Genomic DNA, 18,420 nt, shown 5'->3' on the forward strand with positions numbered 1-18,420 from the left:
CACCACACACACACACCATACACACACACACCACACACACACACCATACACACCCAGCATACACACACACAAAAACAGGCATGCACAGATAACATATTATGAACTCTTAACAACAAAGTATGTGTCTGTGTGAGGTGTGTGTGTGTGTGTCACACACGTGTGTGAGATGTGTGTGTGTGTGGTACCTGCAGTAGCTTGGAGCAAAGCAGCTAGTTCAGCAGGGATGGGCAGAGTTGTGACATCCACCACCTCTCTGTTAACACGGTCCTGCACTCACACCATACACACACACACACCATACACACACACACACACCATACACACACACACACCATACACACACACGTCTGGTAGTTAATAGTCTGTGGTTATGATTACAGTTAGTTTTCATTAGATAGTGTTCTGTAGTTCTGGTTAAGGTTAGTAGTGACTCTCACCTCCTCTGCTTTCCTGGCTGGCTCTATCACCATCTGAAACAAAGAGCACTCACTCACACACTCATCCCTCCATCATTAACAGATACAGTACACCCCTCCTCCTCCCCTCCTCCTCCCCTCCTCCCCTCCTCCCCCCTCCCCCCTCCTCCCCCCTTCCGTCCCTCCTACCCTGATGTAGCGCCGATGAACAACGTAGAGACGCACAGCAGAACGGAGTTTGATCAGGTACTTCCTCCTCATTGCAAACCTCTTCCTGTCCAGACAGGAAGTGGAGGACCAAATCAACAGAGAGTGTGAGTGTATATATGTGTGTGTGTGTGTAGGTGTGTGTGTGTGTATGTGTGTGGGTGTGTGTGTAGGTGTGTGTGTGTATGTGTGTGGTTGTGTATGTGTGTGTATGTGCATATGTGTGTGTGTGTGTGTAGGTGTGTGTGTAGGTGTGTGTGTGTATGTGTGTGGTTGTGTATGTGTGTGTACCTGGCTAGGTAGCCCTTGCTGTCAGCCTGAAACAGGATCATGTTGAGTCTGAACTTGAGGAAGTTCTTGCGTACGAAGAACATGCGTGTGTATCTCTGTAGCGTCATGGCAGCGATGTTCAGAACACGGTCACGCTTCGCCTCCAGCAGCTGGTACAAGTCCTCCTTCAGGAACAGCTGCACACACACACCATACACACACACCATACACACACCATACACACACACCATACACACACATTCACACACTGATGTAGTTATACTGACATTATACATTTGAGTGATTTAGCAGATGCTGTCTTTCCAGCGTCTCAAGGTCCAACTTCCCCTCACCTTGGACACGCCCACCTGGTAGGCTCCTTCTCTGACTGGACAGAGCTGATGCAGCATCTTAACACAGTTCTCTCCATCTGCAGGGGGGGGGTCCACCATACACAGCAGAGCCTTGTACCTGACACACATACACACACAAACACATACACACACACATACACACAAGAACACCCACAGAGGAAACAAAAACTGACTCACACACAGACTCACACATGCAATGACATGAGATAAGGTGTCTCCCTGTTGAGAGACCAATCAGAAGCCTGTTACGCTCCTGTTCCTCTGTAGCAGCTTAGAGTCATATGACCTACCTGAGCAGGAAGTTGTGGAAGAGCATTCTGATTGGATAACCCTCCTTCCTGATGCGAATGGTTTCCATGATACCAGAGTAGCGAAGCTGAGAGTTCACCAGCTCCATGTCAAACATGGCTGGCTCCTACACACACACACACACACAAACATACACACACACGCCACACAAACATACACAAACACACACAAATCACAAATACATTACAGAATCAGAATCCAGTTTAATAGCCAAGAAGTTTACACGACAAGGAATTTACTTTGGTGGCAAGGTGCATACAGTAAACATTTAAGAATTATCATAGTGTTTAAATATCAAAACTTTTTTTAAAGCATATCAGCAGCTCCATATCAAACATAGCTGGCTCCTACATAACACACACACACTTGCACACGCAGATGCACAAACACAGTCACATGTACAAACACTAAATACGCATGTACTGGATCCTACCTTATGGTGGTTGGGCTTGATGCAGCGGACAAAGTATGGGTTACACCTGCAAAACATACACACATTTGTATGAGTATGTGTGTGTGAGAGTGTGTTTGTGTGTGTTTTGTGTGTTTGCGCACCTCTCCATCTTCTCCACCAGCTCCTGCAGGCTGCTCTGGAACTTGGCGCTGACGGTGTTGGCATGGTAACGGCGTGCGGTGCTCCCCCTCCTTAGGGCGGTGCGTTGCTGAGCAACACTCTCAGAGTGCTTCAGGAACAGGCTGGACACCATCTAAACACACACATACACACACAGACATGCATGTGAATGTGTGTGTGTATGCAAGTGTGTGTGTATAGGTATGTGTATCCCATCATCAAATAATTTTTACTGCATGTTGAGGGGACTAGTATGAGTAACCAGACCAAGGTTCGAGCATGTGGGACCGTCCTAGTCAGAGTTATGGGGTGGATAAAGGTGGAAGAAGAAATAAAAATAAATTTAAAATAAAAATAAAAAAACTGGACGTAGAGGGGACTGGTATAAGTAACCAGACCAAGTGTCGTGCATGTGGGACCTTCCTAGTCAGAGTTATGGGTGAACAAAGGTAGACGGGCAAAAAAACTAACAAAATGATCCCAGCATCAAATGATTCTTACTGTACACTGAGGGGACTAGTATGAGTAACCAGAGTAAGTTTCATGCATGTGGCACCTTCATAGTCAGAGTTAGAGTTAGCAGGGGGTGCATTTCTTGGCAAGACACTACAGCCCTGCCCTGAAATGCACCCCCCCATGTCATTTCTGTTTTGTATGACACACCTTGTTCCTGCTCTGTGTGAAGAGATCCAGTACATCATGTCGGACTGAATCAAAGTTCTTGTCCAGAAACTTCTGGACCTGTCGGACACAACCAGAATATCAGCAGAACCTCCACAGAACCTCAGAATGTTATATGTGTGTGTGTATGTTTATGTGTGTGTGTATGTTTATGTGTGTGTGTATGTTTATGTGTGTGTGAGTACCTGGTAGGTGACCCTCCCAGCGTAGTGTTTCAGGGTGAACTCAGGGAGGGGCATCTTGGGCCGGGCATACAGGAGGCTGTTACCATGGTGATAGTGGCACTTCTGGAGGAAAGTGTGGTCTGTTGCCTGCCAACAACAAAGACTAGGTCAGACATCGCCATGGAAACAGCGACCCGGAGCATGGGCGGCGGGTGGATGACAGACAGGAAATGGTGCAGGGGAACTGAGGTACCTGGGGGAAGCCACTCTGGTCGTCAAGGATACGAAGTATTCCATGAGGCTTTGCAGAAATAATGTCCATGACGGCCTGGTTGTCGGTGAAGGAGAGCTGCTTCCAGATGATCTGCTCTCGCATATACTCCTCCTAATGCCATGGCAACAACGCTCACAACACTGCCTCCATGGCCACACGGGTGTGTGTTTATGTGTGTGTATGTGTGTGTGTGTGTGTATGTGTGTGTGTGTGAGCCCACCTGCTCTTCCTGGAAGATGACTGTGTTGGAGTAGAGCTGCAAAGTTTCGTTGGCGTAGTTGATACACAGCTGCTCAAAGCTGTTCACAGCTAGATCCTGCAGGGGAGCAGAGAGGGATGTTGGTATGTGTGTATGTGTGGAGACCAGGTGAGTGTGTGTGTGTGTATGTGTGTAACCTCAAAACCGTAGATGTCCAGTATAGAGATGGACAGGGCCTCATTGCGAGGGTAGACACGCCCATTAATCTTCTCTGTCAGCCAATTAAATAGCAGCGAGTACAGTATCTTGGCAACAGCGTCCCTATGGAAACACAGTAAAGGATGAGGATTCAAAGCTCTGTAGGTGAGAGGTGAAAAACTATACACACACACACAGCTGGCCTTCACACACACACACGCACACACACACACACACGCTCTCTCTCACCTGGCGTCCACAGCACTCTCCACAGTTAGAGGAGTGTAGATCTTCTCCCTGACTGTGTCCTGGAGGAGAACATGACACACTCTCAGTAGTGTGAGACTAGGGTTAGAGTTAGTGTGTGAGTAAGTGAGTGAGTGAGTGACTGTGTGTGTGTGTGTGTGTGTGTGTGTGTGTGTGTGTGTGTGTGTGTGTGTGTGTGTGTGTGTGTATGTGTGCGAGTGTGTGTGTGAGGGTTACCGTGAGTTTGTAGGTGACAGCCTTCTGCAGGGCGTCAGGTGAGACGAGCAGCAGCTCTGAGACTACCCGGATCTCCTGAGTACTGCTCACCGTAGCCACCTCCTGGCCCTCCACCTGCACACACACACACGTATATGCACATACACACGCGCACACATTCACACACATACATACCCACACACACAAACAGGGAGTCAGCACCAGCTGACAGCTGCTACTCACACGGTAGCATTTGAACTTTGTTTGTGTACCTTGTCAGGTGTGTGTGTACCTGGTTCAGGTGAGAATGTGTGTACCTGGTTCAGGTGTGTGTGTACCTGGTTCGGGTGAGAATGTGTGTACCTGGTTCAGGTGTGTTGGTTCAGGTGTGTGTGTACCTGGTTCAGGTGAGTGTGTACCTGCTTCAGGTGAGTGTGTACCTGCTTCAGGTGAGTGAGTGTGTACCTGGTGAGACTGGAAGTACAGGTTTCCCAGGTGCAGGACGGAGGACAGCAGTCTGAAGATGCTGTTCTGCTCCTCAGAATTGAAGCCCAGCTTCTCCATAGCACCCAGAAGATGGCCAAAATCTGCAGCGTCGTCCTTCCCCTCGATCACACAGTCCCCTCCCTGAGAACAGAGACCAGGCAGGTGTGTTTACCTGGTTCAAGGGTGCGTGTACCTGGTTCAGGGGTGTGTGTACCTGGTTCAGGGGTGTGTGTGTACCTGGTACAAGGTGTGTGTATGTGTACCTGGTACAAGGTGTGTGTTTACCTGGTTCAGATAGTAGTAGGTCTCAGCCTCCTGGAGAAACAGCGATCTCTTGTCGTAGTCCGGAAGTCCTGCCAGCATCTCATAGAAGATGTGGTAGTTCCTCTCTGATCTGGCCTGGGGGGGGGGGGCTGCTGTGTTACATCACTCCTGTGTAATGGGACTCCACTGTCTGTGTGTGTGTGTGTGTGTATGAGTCACCTGGAAGACGATACGGGACTTCTCCAGCAGGTACTGAGATGTTATGGCACCGCTGATCACACCCCTGTCAGAACACACACACACTCAACCTGACGACACCGTAATCACCTCTGTCAGAACACACACACACTCAACCTGACGACACCGTAATCACCTCTGTCAGAACACACACTCAACCTGACGACACCCTAATCACCTCTAAGAATTCAGACTTAAGTAACAAGAAGGTCAATGATTGACATTCACACCATTGTTAGAATGTGTGTGTGTGAGAGTGTGTGTGGGATATTGATACGTTGATCCAGCATTGTGAAATATAATCCTGACATCATGTCAGTCCCACAGAAAACAGGAACCTTCCAATCACCAACCCTAAGCCTAACCCCTAAGCCTAAACCTAAGCCTAAGCCTAAGCCTAAGCCTAAGCCTAAACCTAAACCTAAACCTAAACCTAAACCTAAGCCTAAGCCTAAGCCTAAACCTAAGCCTAAACCTAAGCCTAACAGTAACCCTAACATTAACACTAACACTACACCCAACCCCAACCCTAACCTTTCACAAACAGTACCCCAGGTCACCGTGGGAACAGAACTCACTCCTCCATGTAGATCTGCACCAGCTTGCCGAAGCGAGAGGAGTTGTCGTTCCGCAGTGTCTTGGCGTTCCCAAAGGCCTCCAGGAGGGGCGTGGCCTCCAGGATCTGGGGGAGGGATCACATGGTTACCATGCCAACATCAACACACCAGAGGCTTTGCTGGAGAATGGACGAATACATACAGGTACATCGACTTACCTGAATCTGGTAGAGGAGGTGGAGGAGGATGGGAGGGAGGGGGAGGAGGTGGAGGAGGGGGAGGAGGGGGGGTAAAGGAGGACATAAAATAAACAGTTATTGTTTGATGAATATCTTATCTGTTGATCTGTGTAAGAAAGAACTGAGTGTGTGTATTTACCTGTTGTGTGATGTTACGTTTGTGGTGTATGGCTGTCAGGTAGCGCAGGACCAGTTTGGTAGCTTCAGTCTTACCAGACCCACTCTCTCCACTGGACACATACACACATAATTCACACACACACACACACACACACACACACACACACACACACACACACACACACACACACACACACACACACACACACACACACACACCATCAAGCTAACATCCCCAAAACTCATCAGAAAATACAGTACAAAAAAAGTGTGTGTGTGTATGTGTGTTACCTGATGACAATACACTGGTTCTGTTTGGCATCCATCATCGTGGTGTAGGCCATGTTTGCTATGGCAAAGAGATGACTGCAACACACACACTGTCAGTGTGAGACTCAGAGGTCATCCTCCCCACTTCTCCTCTTACTGAGCTAACCTTCACAGTTCTCCTGTTACTGAAGATGTCATGTATCACTGTGTCCCAAAAGCATAGATTCCCTTGGCAACCAACCAGCCCGCCTTTGACAACACAACCTCTTCACATAAACACACTATTATTGAGACTCCCCCACCCCCTCCTCTACTCTTACGGAGGATTGTCTGCCAGGCCATGGCCCTCGTACTGCAGCACCATGTCGGTCCCGTACATGTTGAACATCTTGTAGGGGTTCACAGACAGCAGGATGCTGCCGATGTAGGTCTGCAGAGGAGCAGGGGGACTTTATCAGGGGTTTGTGTGTGTGTGTGTGTATGTCAGTGTGTGTAAGAGGTTTGTGTGTGTACTAACATATATGAGCTCCTGGTCATAGCGTTTCTTCAGATTCATCAGGACAGTGGTTTCATTTAGTTCCCTGTAAACACACACACATACACACAGACACATACACACAGACACATACATACAGACACATGCAAGCATATACACACAACACACATACACAGAGCAATCAGCAATCAACAAATAAGAAACAGGAATGGATCTTGATCAACCAGGAAGTGGTCAGAGTGTGTGAGGAGACCTACTCCAGCTAAGAGGAAACAGGAAGTAACTTTGACTACAGGAAGTAGTCAATGTTAATGACTTACTCCAGCTGAGTCATGTCTTCCATCCCCTCCGCCCAGCGCTTCACCCGGTGCACCACCGTGGGCATGCTGCGCACCGCGTACACCTACATACACACAATACATGTCTAGTCACTTGTCTGTGTGTATGAATGGATAGTGTGTGTGTGTGGTCTGTGTGTCACCTTATCAAACCAGGTCCCTCTGGGCTCGCCCCTCTCAGGTGTCCAGTCCACCTGCAAGCTCCGCCCCCCGGGGCCCTGAGGGGATGGGGAGTAGCCATCCAGCCCCCCCTCCTCGCGGTTCATCGACCACTTGCTCAGGTTCTGGATGGTTCCATGGGGCAAAACCCTCTCAGAGGCCCAGACATCATCCCCCTCGGGGCCAGCCCCCTCTCGCGCCTGACTGGCCCAGTGCCCAGAGCGCGGACCATAGGCAGGGGCGTGGGCATAGCGGCCGTCAGGGCCCTGCAGTGCCCCCGGGGGACGGTAAGAGGCGTAGCGGAGCTGCTGGTTGTTCAGGGCGTCACCCAGGAAGGGCTGGTGGAAGCGACGAGTCAGGTGAGAACCATCCGGGAGGCGGTAGTTAGCCTGCATGAGATCCTGGAGGGAGGTGGGGGGTATGGAGGTATGGAGGTAAGAGTGTATGGGTGTATGGATGTATGGATGTTTGGGTGTATGGAGGGATATCAGACCTGCTTCCGGAGGGCTGAGGAGAGGTTGGGCGGGGGAGGGGCAGGGTTGGCTGAGAGGGCGGAGCCGTCTCCGAGGCGATACTTGGCAGAGCGCAGGTTCTGGTTCTGCAGCGCACCGGCCAAGTTGGGTTGACTTGGCTTCTGGCCCGGCATCACCAGGGTCCCGTCCGGCAGCCGGTATGACAGGTTCCTCATGTTCTGATTCTGGAGAGCCTAGAACACCCACATACACACAGAGAAGTGTCAGATGGCTGAGCGGTTAGGGAGTCAGGCTATTAATCAGAAGGTTGCCGGTTCGATTCCGGCCGTGCAAAATTATGTTGTGTCCTTGGGCAAGGCACTTCACCCTACTTGACTCGGGGGGAATGTCCCTGTACTTACTATAAGTCGCTCTGAATAAGAGCGTCTGCTAAATGACTAAATGTAGATGTAAGTGAGAACTTCCACACATACACTAGGATAACTTAGAATCCCCACACATACACCAGACCCTACTGAACAACAAAAAAACTCTCAGTAAAGGACTACACACACGTTGCACCCTCCCAGGTACACACACACGTTGCACCCTCCCAGGTACACACACACGTTGCACCCTCCCAGGTACACACACACGTTGCACCCTCCCACGTACACACACACGTTGCACCCTCCCAGGTACACACACACGTTGCACCCTCCCAGGTACACACACACGTTGCACCCTCCCAGGTACACACACACGTTGCACCCTCCCACGTACACACACACGTTGCACCCTCCCAGACACACACACACGTTGCACCCTCCCAGGTACACACACACCCCTCCCAGGTGCGCACCGCAGACAGGTTGGGGGAGACAGGCTTGCGGGGGTCGATGATGATGGTTCCGTCAGGAAGGGTGTAGGACGCCCCCTGCAGGTAGGGGTTCTGCAACGCAGCCAGCAGGTTGGGGCTCCGGGGCTTGCGGGGGTCGATGATCACGGTGCCGTCCGGAAGGGTGTAAGATGCCCCACGCAGGGCAGGGTTCCCCAGGGCCAGAGCCAGGTTGGGGGATATGGGCTTGTTGGGGTCCCTGATGGTCCCTTCAGAAAGACTGTAGGACGCATTCTTCATAGTCGGGTTCTGTGGAGGAGATGGGGTCAAAAGGGGGTTCAAAGTTAAAAGTCCACTGTGTGGGTCTATAGAGTATATGTGTGTATGTATGTGTGTGCATAGGTCTGTGCATCCCAGCATCAAATGATTCTTACTGTACGTTGACGTACAGTAAGAATGCCTACTTTTTTACCCCCCTGCCTACTCTAGTCAGAGTAGGCTCAGGGGGTAAAAAAAAAGTTTGGAAAAAAAGGTTTGGAAAAAAATGATTGCAACATCAAATGATTCTTACTGTATGTTGAGGGGACTAATATGAGTAACCAGAGTCAGTTTCATGCATGTGGCACCTTTCTAGTCAGAGTTGGAGTTAGCAGGGTTGCATTTCTTGGCAAGACACACCAGCCCTGCCCTGAAATGCACCCCCCCATGTCATTTCTGTTTTGTGTGTTACCTTCAGGGCAGCAGACAGGTTGGGGGAGACAGGCTTGCGGGGGTCGATGATGATGGTGCCGTCAGGCAGGGTGTAGGATGCCCCCTTCAGGTAGGGGTTACTCAGTGCAGCCGTCAGCGAGGGGGAGGCGGACTTCTGCTGCTTGGCTTCAATGACGATGGTTCCATCTGGGAGAGTGTAGGAGGCGCCCTGCAGGGCAGGGTTGTTCAGGGCCCGGGCCAGGTTAGGAGACATGGGCTGCTGGTGAGAGAGGTCAGGGGTCATGGTCCAGGTTAGGAGGGCTGTAGCTAATTCTAAGATAGGAGGTCAGGGGTCAGGGTACCTGCTGTCGAGATGTTGTGATGATGGATCCGTCCGGCAGGGTGTAGGAGGCCTTGGTGACGTCCTGGTTCAGCAGCGCGCGGGACAGACTGGGGGACGTGGGGACGGGCTCCCCGTACGGGTTCACCAGGCTTCCGTCCGGGAAGCGGTACGAGGCCTGCGCCAGCTGGGAGTTCCTCAGAGCATGGCCCAGCTGGGGGGTGGGCGGGGCGTAGGGGGAGCTGCGGCGCTGCAGAGGGCTCTGATAGGATGCCTGCCGTAGCTGCTGGTTCTGCATGGCATAGGGCAGCTGGGGGGGGTAGCGGGGGGGTGGGGCGTACGGGTTCTTGAAGGACCCACGGCCCACGTTCCTCATGTTCCCCATGTCCCGGTTCTGCAGGGCATCGTGGAGCAGGGGGCCAGGTCCCGGCTCAGAGATGTAGTCATACTGCGTCACAATTGGTCCGTACGGAGAGCCCTGCCGCTGCAGAGGAGACTGGTAGCTGGCCATGCCCCTCAACGCCCCGTGGTGCGCCATCGCCCCCGACAACATCGGTGACGAAGGTTCCTGTGGCAACTGCTCGTACGGTGACATGGGACCCTGTAGGGGCGAGGTGTACGACGCTCCTCGGAGACGCTCGTGATGTGCCATCGCCCCCGACAACATCGGTGATGACGGTTGCTGTGGCAACTGCTCATACGGTGACATGGGGCGCTGTAGGGGCGAGGTGTACGACGCTCCTCGGAGACGCTCGTGATGTGCCATCGCCCCCGACAACATCGGTGATGACGGTTGCTGTGGCAACTGCTCATACGGTGACATGGGACGCTGTAGGGGCGAGGTGTACGACGCTCCTCGGAGACGCTCGTGATGTGCCATCGCCCCCGACAACATGGGTGACGACATTTGCTCTGGCAACTGCTCGTATGGTGACATGGGACGCTGTAGGGGCGAGGTGTACGATGCTCCTCGGAGACGCTCGTGATGTGCCATCGCCCCCGACAACATGGGTGACGACAGTTGCTGGGGCAATTGCTCGTACGATGACATGGGATGCTGTAGGGGCGAAGTGTACGCCGCTCCTCGGAGACGCTCGTGATGTGCCATCGCCCCCGACAACATGGGTGACGACGGTTGCTGTGGCAACTGCTCGTACGGTGACATGGGATGCTGTAGGGGTGACTGGTAGTTGGCCACACCCCGCAATGCCCCTTGATGTGCCATCGCCCCCGACAACATGGGTGATGATGGTTGCATTGGCAACTGCTCGTACTCCTCGGGGGTGGGGCCGTAAGCAGAGTGCTGCAGCGGCGTCACATACGACGCTCCCTGGAGACGTTCGTGGTAACCCATCGCCCCTGATAACATGGGGGAGGGGGGCTGGAGGGGGACAGCCTGGCCGGGGCCCAGGGGGGAGGAGTAAGAGGCAGAGCGGAGGGCCTGGTTCTGCAACGCCCCAGAAAGCATGGGGGATGAGGGCAGGTACTGCTCTGATTGGTCCATCCCCGCAGCGTAAGGGTCAGAGTAGGGGTCAGGGGTGTATGACGGCTGGTGTCGGGGGAGACGGGGGGAAGCAGGGGCCATGGAGAGGTGGGGAGAGGAGAGGCGGTGGGGGAGGTGTGGGGAGGCGGGGGGTATTTGCTTGAGTGAGGGCTGGGGGGAGGGGCGTCGGGCCATGAGAGGCCTGCCCCTGGCAATGGGCCGAGGTGGGAGGCGGCCGTCTTCTCTCACCCCCAGGGGCCTGCGCTGAGACATCTGGGGAGAGGGGTGGTGAGGGAAGCGGGGGGAGGGCACGGGGGATGCAAAGGGAGAGAGTAGGTGGGAGTCCACAGTCAGGACAGATGAGCGGTTGCTACGGAGACTCGTTCTGAAAGGAGGAACATTTTGGGTTGGGGGGGGCACCGGTCGTCCCCGTAGACCCATGGGAGAGGGACGGACTGTTCCCATGGGAACATTGCCCCGCCCCCCTAGTCTGGGTCGAGCCAAAGGGGTGCTTCCGTCCCGAAGAACGCGAGTGGATCGACGGGAGAGGGAGGGGGAGGCGGGAGATGGCCCCCCAGGAGAAAAGCTCCGCCGGGAGGGGGAAGGGGAGGGATGCTGGGGGGGGAGGATGACAGAGTCTCTGGGTCTCCTGGCCAGGTGGGGGGAGGCAGGGGGGGAGGCTCGACGAGGGGAGGGGGAACGCAGCTTTCTCCCCCCCAAGGGACTGCGGATGAGGGGGGGGGAGGTGGGGGGGCTGGGCCTCCTCATGGAGGCTCGAGGGGAGGCGGGGGGGGAGCGCCTGAGCATGGTCGCTCGAGGGGAGGCAGGGGGGGAGGGGGCCCTGGCCATGGAGGGGGGCCTCTGGGGCTGCAGGCGCCGGGGAAGGTGGGAGGACAGCTTGGGGGATGCCGGGGGAGAGAAGCGGAGTGGGGAGGGGGGGCGCTGAGCGTTGTTGTTAAACCCTGCTCTCAGGACAGGCTGGGGGGAGGGGGGGAGGCGGCGTGGGGGGATGGGGGAGGCATGGGGAGAGGGGCGTCTCTGCATCTGAGGTGATGACATCATCATGGATCGCCGTGAGGGGGAGGGGGAGAGGGGCAGGTGGCGGGAGGGTAGAGGGGACATGCGTGCACCCCGGGGCATTGTGGGAGATCCAGCGTGCTGGATGAGCCGAGCGGTTGGAGTGGGAATCATTGGCATCATCTGTTGTTGTGGAAACAACAATGTTAACTCTGAGAAATAGTCACAGCTGAACATTACCTAGTTTTATGATACTACTACAGAAATACTACCTGTACCTGTGTATCAACTACCAAACTACAGAAACTAATGACTAGTATGACAGGCTGATTAAAAGATGCTCAGCATGTGCGAGTAAGGTGAGAAATCTGAGCACGTTGTGTCATACATGTATCAATAAACAGCAAGTATACTCAAAACCCCACTGCAGACTGAATGTACTTTAACAAGTTAGCAAAATAGACATGAACAGAGAAAGCTCATGACCCTAATATGTAGATTCACAATCTTTTGGCGTTATGAACTGATTAGCTGATAAAAACAGAATATTGTTTTCACAATATTTTTTTTGGTCATTCTATTGAAGTTTAAACCAACCAGATAGCTACCTGTGGTGACATCACGTGTGGTGACATCATCTGCTCTTGATGTGACATCATGTGCTGTGACATCATATGTTCCTGTGGTGACATAATTTGTGGTGACATCATCTGTTGTGACATCATCTGTTCCTGTGGTGACATCATCTGTGGTGACATCATCTGTTCCTGTGGTGACATAATTTGTGGTGACATCATGTGTGGTGACATCATCCGTTCCTGTGGTGACATCATCTGTTGCTGTGGTGACATCATGTGTGGTGACATCATCTGTTGTGACATAATTTGTTCCTGTGGTGACATCATGTGCGGTGACATCATCCGCTCCTGTTGTGACATCATCTGTTGCTGTGGTGACATCATGTGTGGTGACATCATGTGCTGTGACATCATCTGTTCCTGTTGTGACATCATCTGTTCCTGTGGTGACATCATCTGAGGTAACATCATCGGTTGTGACATCATCTGTTCCTGTGGTGACATCATTTGTGGTGACATCATGTGTTGTGACATCATCTGTTGCTGTGGTGACATCATGGGTGGGGGCATCAGGGGCAGCTGGTCTTCATACTGGATGTCTGACATGTCCTCAAACTCCGGCTGGGGGGGGAGTCTGGGTGGGGGGGGCAAGGCCACGTCTAGACGCTCCTTCCCAAAGAGGCGCACCTGTGGCCGGGGAACTCTGAAGGTCATGCCGCCTCCCTCCTCCACGACCCCCATACTGCCGCCATACTGGTCCAGCTGCTCCCTGTACTGGTCCTGGTACTGGTCCTGGTACTGGTCCTGGTACTGGTCCTGGTCTGGGTAGAGCCCCTGGACCCCAAGCCCCTCTGCTGTGTAGCCAGGGTACAGCTGCTGACTTCCTGTTTGGAGCCCCATGGCCTGCTGGGAGCTGTAGTCTGGGTAGGCCATGGCTGGGGCCTCGCTGTAGTTCAGCTGGTAGTCCTGAGCGTACGGGTTCTCGTACACACCTCCCTGGCCGTCATCATAGAAACCCGCCTGCCCGCCCATCCCGTCGCTGTAGAAACCAGCTGGTTGCCCAGCCATGCCTGTGTCGTAGAAACCAGCCTGTTCACCCATCCCGTCGTCATAGAAACCGGCCTGTCTACCCATGCCGTTGTCATAGATTCCCACCGGCTGCCTGCCCATCCCGTCGTCATAGAAACCAGCCTGTTCACCCATCCCGTTATCGTAGACACCAGCCCGTCCACCCATCCTGTCATCATAGAAATCTGCTGACTGTCCGCCCATTCCGTTGTCGTAGAAACCTGTCTGCCCACCCATCAACTCCTCGTAGTAACCTGACTGGGGGTCGGCATAGTCCTCAATCCCGTCTCCATAGAGACCGTACTCATACTGTCCTCCCCCCTCCCTCTGCTGCTGCCTGTAGTCATCATAGTAACTCTGGGCAGCGTATGGGTCATGGTACCGCCCTCCGGAGTCACCATAGACGCCGTAGTCATCATAGTAACCGGCGTCGCCCTCGTAGTAACCCTGGTCCTGAGATGGGACGTCGTAGTGGTCAGCCACTCCATTACCGTAATGATCCTGCGCCACCCCGTACGCATCATCATACCCCACCTGTCCATAGCCATGGTAACCAGCCTGAGCGGCATGCGCCTTGTGGCGGGCGGAGCGTCTGCTGTAGCCCCTCCCCCCCGCCCCCCCTCCCTGCCCTGCCTCCTGATTGTAGCCGTACAAGCCCTCCCCCTCATAACCCCCATTCTGGTAACCATGGAGATGACCTCTGGCGCTGACCTGCCTCCTGCTCTGGTGACGCCCCGCCCAGCCCCCCCCACTCTCACGCATCTTTGTGGACAGGAAGCGCTTGGTTAACCAGTTGGTCACCCCGGCAACCTTCCCTAGCAACAAGCTCTGGTTCTTAAAGTCCTCTGCAATGCCCCCGGCCCCACCCTTCTTCCTGAACATTCCCTTGAAGAAGCCGCCTCCCCCTCTCTTTCCAGCATCCTCGTCCCCGCCCAGACGAATCAACATGTAGGAAGGCTTCCTGCCCCCAGCGCCCTGCTTCTCCTTCTCCTCCTTTTCCTTCTTCTCCTTTTCCTTCTCCTTCTTCTTCTTGCTGGCCTTGAACCTCATCATGAACTTGGAGGTGTTCTTCAGCATGCTCTTCCTCCTCTTCTTCTTGACCAGCCTGCTCTTCCTTCTGCCCAGGCCGAGGAACAGCCGAGAGGTGCTCTTCAGCTTCTTGCGGGACTTGCGGCGTCGCTTGATGCCAGAAAACTTCATGAACATCTTGGACATGTTCTTCAGGCCCTTCTTGGGCATCTCCTTCACCGGCACCACAGGCGCCGCCTCCGTCCTCTTGGCTTTTTTTTTCTTATCCTCCGAGCTCTTCCCACCCTTCTGGTCTTTGGACTTCTTCTTTTTCCGGTCTTCTTCCTCTTCCTCATCTTCATCTTCCTCCTCCTCGTCTTCCTCGTCCTCTGAATCTCCGCCTCCCCTCCCACGGGACCGCCCCTTGCCGCCTTTAGCCGCCGCCCCCTTCCCTCCCCGGCCCCGCCTTCCCCGGTCATCCTCGGACTCCTCTTCTTCCTCGTCCTCCTCATCCTCGCTAAGCTCCTCCTCCTCGCTCAGAAGCTCCTCCTCCTCTGATTCCACCTTCTTGCCCTTCCCTTTGTCTTTCCCTTTCTTCCCATCGTCCTTCCCCTTTCCTTTCACAGGCTCCTCCTTCCCTTTCTTCTTGTCCTCCTTCCCTCCCTTCTTGTCATCTTTTCCTCCCTTCTTGTCTCCCTTCCCTTTCTTTTCCTCCTCCTTCTTCTTCTCCTCCTCTTTCTTCTTCTCTGGTTCCGGCTTCCCTCCTTTCTTGTCCTTCTTGTTGTCTTTCTTCCCAGGCATCTTGACGCACGGCTACAGATGCACCATGTCCTCCCCGGCACCTGTCCACCCACACACACACACATACATACACACACACACACCCACACACACATACACACTGTTACCATACACAGAGTACATCTCTATTAGAGTCCATAAGATTTGCTCCATCAGACATGAAGACCCTCCAAATCAGAACTAGTTCTAAGACTAGACCCATTCTGTTCTTACCTGTCCTCACCTGTGTGTGTGTGCAGGGAAGCTTCTCACCTGTGTGTGTGTTGGAAACGCTCCTCAGAAGTGTATGTGTGGACAGAAGGTGTGGAGCCACATGACTGGTCTGGTCTCCATCAATGACCCTGGAAACACAGGAGGAGATCTCTGTCTCTCTGTCTGTCTGTCTCTCACACACACACACAAATTATCAGCTCTCTCTCTCAGCTCTCTACCTGTTCAGGCAGCAGTCTCTCCAGGTCTGCAGGTCAGAGGTCACTGCTAGGGTCAGCTCCAAGTTGCCAACCTGCTCACGCACACTGCTGCACTGAGAACGGAATGCCTTGACACTCTCAGACTCCTCCCAGCACAGGAGACGGAGTGTCTGAGCGAGAGAGAGAGAGAGAGAGAGAGAGAGAGAGAGAGAGAGAGAGAGAGAGAGAGAGAGAGTTTGTGTGAGTGAGAGAGAGATGAGGAGAGAGAGAGTTATTTGCACAGGTGCTGTAGAAGGGTTAAGGTTGGAGAAGGGAGTGTGTGTGTGTGTGATAGAGAGAGGGTTGTAGAAGGGAGTCTCTGTATGTGTGTGTGTTAGAGAGAGAAAGAGAGAGAGGCTTGAAGAAGGGAGTGTGTGTGTGTGTGTGTGTGTGTGACAGAGAGGCTTGTAGAAGTCTTATTTGTCATCTGGCCCGGCAGATGTAACTCTAGAGGCAGGAGGGGGCGGGGCATGAATTATACAGGAGTTGGAGCCAGGGATGAGTACTTCCTGTCAGAATGGAACTGTTTCAAGACTCTCTCTATCACACACACACACACATACTCAGATAGTCAATGAAAGACTGGTCTCAGACCCAGTGACCTAAAAGATATGATAAGATATATATTATCCACCTATAGTAACAGTGTCTGAACTAACACACACCCCTACACACACTCTTACACACATAGATCGATAACAGGACAGTGATTATTGGTGCCATCAAGCAAATTATTCCTGCAGGGTTGGGTTTCCAGGTTTGGTCCCAGAGGGAGGTGTCGGGTTGCCAGATCCTGATCTCTGCTGTGTAAAGCTATCTGGTCATTAACATAGAGCAGGGAGCAGCCTGAGTGTGTGTGTGTGTGTGTGTGTGTGTGTGTGTGTGTGGAGGGGGGTTATTGAGTGTATGTGAGTGTGTGAGTGTGTGTGTGTGTGTGGAGGGGGGTTATTGAGTGTATGTGTGTGTTGTGTGTGTGTGGAGGGGGGTTATTGAGTGTATGTGTGTGTGTGTGTGTGTGGAGGGGGTGATTGAGTGTGTGTGTGTGTGTGTGTGGAGGGGGGTTATTGAGTGTATGTGTGTTTGTGTGTGTGCAGGAGGGTTATTGAGTGTATGTGTGTGTGTGTGTGTGTGTGTGTGTGTGTGTGTGTGTGTGTGTGTGTGTGTGTGTGGAGGGGGTTATTGAGTGTATGTATGTGTGTGTGTGTGTGTGTGTGTGTGTGTGGAGGGGGGTTATTGAGTGTATGTGTGTGTGTGTGGAGGGGGGTTATTGAGTGTATGTGAGTGTGTGTGTGTGTGTAATTTGAGATAGCTGATCTAGTCAGAGGACATCATCAGAGAGGGACGGTTATGTGTTATTATGTCACCTGTAAACCCTCCTCCTCTCCTCTCTCCATCTCTTTCTCCCTCCCCTCTCTGTTTCTCTCTCTCTCCTTCCCTCTCTCTCTCCTTCTGTGGAAGAGTGCTGCCCGCTAGTGGACACGACACAGAGCTGCAGAGCCATTAGTACGACTGACTGCTACAGCAGAACACAAACCAGTAAGGAGAGTAGAGTAATAGCATATATGGGGAATATATTCATAATAATAATAATATAGCTGCAAGCAGCAATGGGGTGGCCAAGCAGGTTAGATGACCCAGAAGAAACTTTCGACATCCTCAGAAGAGGGTTCCGAGTACACGCAGCAAGTTTGGCGTGAATCCATCAAAGATGTGTTGAGATACGTTTCAACTTTCTGTTTGGCGGCTCTGCTGCCGTTTTCAATTGGCCAAATTTTTGCTTATTGCAGCGCCACCTAGAGGTGAAATGGCATGACCTATTTTGGACCTCTTTAGAACAGGGTCCCTAGTCCATATACCAAATTTGGTGTCAATGCAGTAAAGAGGTGCTGAGATATGCCCTCTCTTCTTTTATGGTGGCTTGGTTGACGACTTTGATTTGCTGTTCCAGTCAAAAGGTTTAGAAAATCTAAAAAAATGGTGATGTCTTTTGTGAGGCGTGGTCTGAAGATAATCTGTGCCAAATTTGGTGAACATTGGACAACTTTATAGGAGAGGTAGCGAAAAAACCTTAAAACTATATGTAAAAAAAGTAAATTGTTAAAACTCAAACTTAGATTTTACTGGGGCACAGCAGATTTATACTGGGGCACGTGCCCCAGTAAAAGGGGTCTAACGACGCCCATGGTCTGAAGATCATCTGTGGCAATTTTGATGAAGATTTGACAAGAATTGTAGGAGGAGTTGCGAAAAAACACTTTTCCTTAACATTCAAAATGGCGGAGAATCTATATAACTGGGTATGATGTCATAAAGTGCGTTGAATTCGTCTTGATCCAGGGAATCCAACGATAACTCATTTTGGAAAATGCGGCATATGGTTCAAAAGTAACGTGAGTAAACAC

The 18,420-nt window shown here is 52.5% G+C and overlaps 1 protein-coding gene across 1 annotated transcript in view; it reads right to left on the bottom strand.

The window, feature by feature from the left end:
- myo15ab (myosin XVAb) overlaps nucleotides 1–14,975 on the bottom strand; it is a 32,993-nt gene extending 18,018 nt beyond the window's left edge. The window contains exons 1-32 of the mRNA XM_067258982.1: nucleotides 12,720–14,975; nucleotides 11,008–12,297; nucleotides 9,637–10,890; nucleotides 9,315–9,551; nucleotides 8,609–8,893; nucleotides 7,788–8,000; nucleotides 7,279–7,695; nucleotides 7,118–7,200; nucleotides 6,819–6,882; nucleotides 6,622–6,731; nucleotides 6,323–6,397; nucleotides 6,051–6,141; nucleotides 5,891–5,896; nucleotides 5,694–5,797; nucleotides 5,098–5,161; nucleotides 4,900–5,013; nucleotides 4,594–4,755; nucleotides 4,150–4,263; nucleotides 3,916–3,974; nucleotides 3,666–3,789; nucleotides 3,490–3,585; nucleotides 3,249–3,380; nucleotides 3,017–3,142; nucleotides 2,814–2,891; nucleotides 2,132–2,283; nucleotides 2,010–2,055; nucleotides 1,558–1,682; nucleotides 1,247–1,364; nucleotides 915–1,090; nucleotides 606–690; nucleotides 438–470; nucleotides 186–267 (exon numbers count right to left, since the gene is read on the bottom strand). Coding sequence (XP_067115083.1) covers nucleotides 186–267; nucleotides 438–470; nucleotides 606–690; nucleotides 915–1,090; nucleotides 1,247–1,364; nucleotides 1,558–1,682; nucleotides 2,010–2,055; nucleotides 2,132–2,283; nucleotides 2,814–2,891; nucleotides 3,017–3,142; nucleotides 3,249–3,380; nucleotides 3,490–3,585; nucleotides 3,666–3,789; nucleotides 3,916–3,974; nucleotides 4,150–4,263; nucleotides 4,594–4,755; nucleotides 4,900–5,013; nucleotides 5,098–5,161; nucleotides 5,694–5,797; nucleotides 5,891–5,896; nucleotides 6,051–6,141; nucleotides 6,323–6,397; nucleotides 6,622–6,731; nucleotides 6,819–6,882; nucleotides 7,118–7,200; nucleotides 7,279–7,695; nucleotides 7,788–8,000; nucleotides 8,609–8,893; nucleotides 9,315–9,551; nucleotides 9,637–10,890; nucleotides 11,008–12,297; nucleotides 12,720–14,975 — 8,371 coding nt within the window. The remainder of the gene's footprint in view (nucleotides 1–185; nucleotides 268–437; nucleotides 471–605; nucleotides 691–914; nucleotides 1,091–1,246; nucleotides 1,365–1,557; nucleotides 1,683–2,009; nucleotides 2,056–2,131; nucleotides 2,284–2,813; nucleotides 2,892–3,016; nucleotides 3,143–3,248; nucleotides 3,381–3,489; nucleotides 3,586–3,665; nucleotides 3,790–3,915; nucleotides 3,975–4,149; nucleotides 4,264–4,593; nucleotides 4,756–4,899; nucleotides 5,014–5,097; nucleotides 5,162–5,693; nucleotides 5,798–5,890; nucleotides 5,897–6,050; nucleotides 6,142–6,322; nucleotides 6,398–6,621; nucleotides 6,732–6,818; nucleotides 6,883–7,117; nucleotides 7,201–7,278; nucleotides 7,696–7,787; nucleotides 8,001–8,608; nucleotides 8,894–9,314; nucleotides 9,552–9,636; nucleotides 10,891–11,007; nucleotides 12,298–12,719) is intronic.
- Between the last annotated feature and the right edge of the window lie 3,445 nt (nucleotides 14,976–18,420).

Source organism: Osmerus mordax, chromosome 21, assembly GCF_038355195.1.
Source record: "Osmerus mordax isolate fOsmMor3 chromosome 21, fOsmMor3.pri, whole genome shotgun sequence".
NCBI classification, from domain to species: domain Eukaryota; kingdom Metazoa; phylum Chordata; class Actinopteri; order Osmeriformes; family Osmeridae; genus Osmerus; species Osmerus mordax.